This window comes from Penaeus vannamei, chromosome 9 (genome assembly GCF_042767895.1).
Source record: "Penaeus vannamei isolate JL-2024 chromosome 9, ASM4276789v1, whole genome shotgun sequence".
Taxonomy (NCBI): Eukaryota; Metazoa; Arthropoda; class Malacostraca; order Decapoda; family Penaeidae; genus Penaeus; species Penaeus vannamei.
This window is the reverse complement of record NC_091557.1, coordinates 18,719,931-18,722,430: the sequence shown is the minus strand read 5'-3', so window position 1 is coordinate 18,722,430 and position 2,500 is coordinate 18,719,931. Positions and strand designations below refer to the sequence as shown.

At 40.1% G+C, this 2,500-nt stretch overlaps 1 protein-coding gene across 1 annotated transcript in view; it reads left to right on the top strand.

Annotated features, from left to right (window-relative positions):
* LOC113805629 (fat-like cadherin-related tumor suppressor homolog) overlaps nt 1–2,500 on the top strand; it is a gene marked incomplete in the record, with an annotated part of 212,956 nt that overhangs the window by 74,284 nt on the left and 136,172 nt on the right. Inside the window, 1 exon segment of the mRNA XM_070125418.1 lies at nt 1–1,609. This exon segment is cut by the window's left edge and continues 1,863 nt beyond it. Coding sequence (XP_069981519.1) covers nt 1–1,609 — 1,609 coding nt within the window.

Sequence of the window (2,500 nt, the reverse complement as noted above, 5' to 3'; positions counted from 1 at the left end):
GTAAAAGTTAGAGATGTTAATGATAATAGGCCACAGTTTGAAGAAGCAGATTGTAAAGGTTGGATATCAGTTGATGCACCAGTTGGCAGTAATGTTCTCACAATATCTGCTCTAGACCTGGATGCTGGTAGTGTTGTGACCTATAAATTGCAAGGGGACATGGAAGAAGAATGTTGGGGTCTTGATGCTTCTTCTGGGGTGCTTGCTCTTACCTGTGACTTGAAAAGAAGTGAAGGACATGGTGAAAGGTCACGAACTTTTGTTCTAAATGTGACAGCTACTGATGGTTCTCATGTTTCTGAAGCTACAAGTATAACTTTGGCAGTGATCACTCAGCGGGGACCAGACCAGACGCTTCACCAACATTCACATGTTGAATGTCAATCAACCGGGATTAGTAACAACATGTCAGAGGTTTTAGCAGCTGGAGCAGGTATTAATGCAGCTGTAGAACATTATGCTCTAATGCCACTACGGTATGGATATAATACTCACCCACCTGACTTACCTGGGAATTTGCCAGCTACTGTTAATATCCAGGAAGATGTGGAAGTTGGACATGAGATTCTTACAATCAATGCTACTGACCACGATCGTGGTTATAATGGTCGTGTTGTGTATGCAATAACTGGAGGCGATATTGATTCTGTTTTCAAAATTGGCATTGAATCAGGGGTATTAGAGGTATGGTCAGGATTAGATCACGAGCGAACCCCTGAATATATACTGAATATCACAGCGTATGACTTGGGTGTACCGCATCGTAGTGTAACTATGAACCTAACTGTCCATGTTACTGATGTAAACGATAATGCACCAGAGTTTAGTCGTGTAAGCTACAGTCTTCATCTACCAGAAAATACACGCAATGGTACCAGTGTTGCCCAACTCAGTGCTCAGGATGCAGATGATGGACTAAATGCAAAAATCACTTATGAACTTGTAACAGATGTAAGCGAATTCACAGTTGAACAAGAGAGTGGGATTGTATATGTTTCTGGTACATTAGACAGAGAGAGACGGAGTGAATATGACCTTCGTGTCCGGGCATGGGACAGTGCACCAGAAAATCCACGTTCTGCACTTGCCAGGGTTCTTGTGTCAATTCTTGATATAAATGACTGTGCCCCAGAATTCCATGCTGCTAGCAAACTGGTGGTGGACATTCCAGAAGATCTTCCTCTGGGAGCTGTAGTAGCTACTCTTCAGGCAACTGATCAAGATTTAAGTGTGGGTGGTATGGTCAGCTACAGTCTTCTCAGTGATCATGATAACATATTCCGAATAGATAAGGAAACAGGTGTAGTAAGAGTTACTGGTCCCCTAGACTTTGAAACTCAGCAGTCTTATAACTTAACAGTGCAAGCAAAAGATGGTGGTATCCCTGCCCTAGAAACTCATGCTATGCTACTCATACACATAAATGATGTAGATGAAAATTTAGGACCTCCAAGATTCCCCAAAAGAGTTGAGCGAGGGTGGGTAAGGGAGAATCTAGCTCCAGGAGCCATTGTGACTACTATAACTGCAAGAGATCCAGACTCTACTTCCCTAACCTACGCCATTACAGCTGGGGATGGACTTGGATACTTCTCCATTGATGAAAAAGGTAAGAGTGATATAGTCTTAAATGGCATGTTTACTTCACCCCAAAAGTTGTATAAGATAAATGCCTCTTTTCTCTTGAATTTTGCAAATCGTTTCTTAATAATATATGTGTACTTTGTGACTTTGTGAGATTACACGTTCTTTGCCATTTCAACCATTATCATATGACTTTTATTAATAGATAAGTGGCCACTAGAGGTATTTATTGAGAGTGCAGAGCACATAATTGATGAGTGAAACCAGTTTCTTTTACTGTGTTTTCCCTCTCTTTTCTCTCTATTTATGCTAGTGAAGTTGACAGTGAATGCTAGACAGACTTACTAAGGATAATCTTGCTCTAATGCTATTTTTGTTATTTACCTCATTGAAAATTATTTTTCATGGGACGTCTTTTCAAACAAATTCACATGCCGCCACTCACTCATGGAAACACAAAAGAGTGTGACTTTCATGCATGGGTCATAATTTGTATTTTCATGCACACAATTTGGAGATGAATATTCCATACCAGTTTCCTTTTAACACAATGGTATTACTTATTTTGTGGTTGTAAGTATTAAGTGATTATTCAGTCACAGGAAATTTGTTGAAATGATGTCATTGCTACCTGTAGGCATAATCTGTTTCTTTCAGTTTTGCCATTTATAGTGAGATTATCCATCTTGTCCAGTACTTTTTTCACTTTAAGTATTTTCTTTCTATTTTGTGATGGATACAATTCAAAGGAATCCTTCTGGGTTAAAAATAGTAAAGCTCAGGTGACTGGAATGCCCGAAGATGCTGTTGGAAGGCCGTCGCCTTCCAGGGTTTGTAGAACACAGCATAGAACCAGACTAGAGGTGAGGAGGTGAGGGGGTGTCAAGAAGTACATGTACAGGATATTGTGTTTATA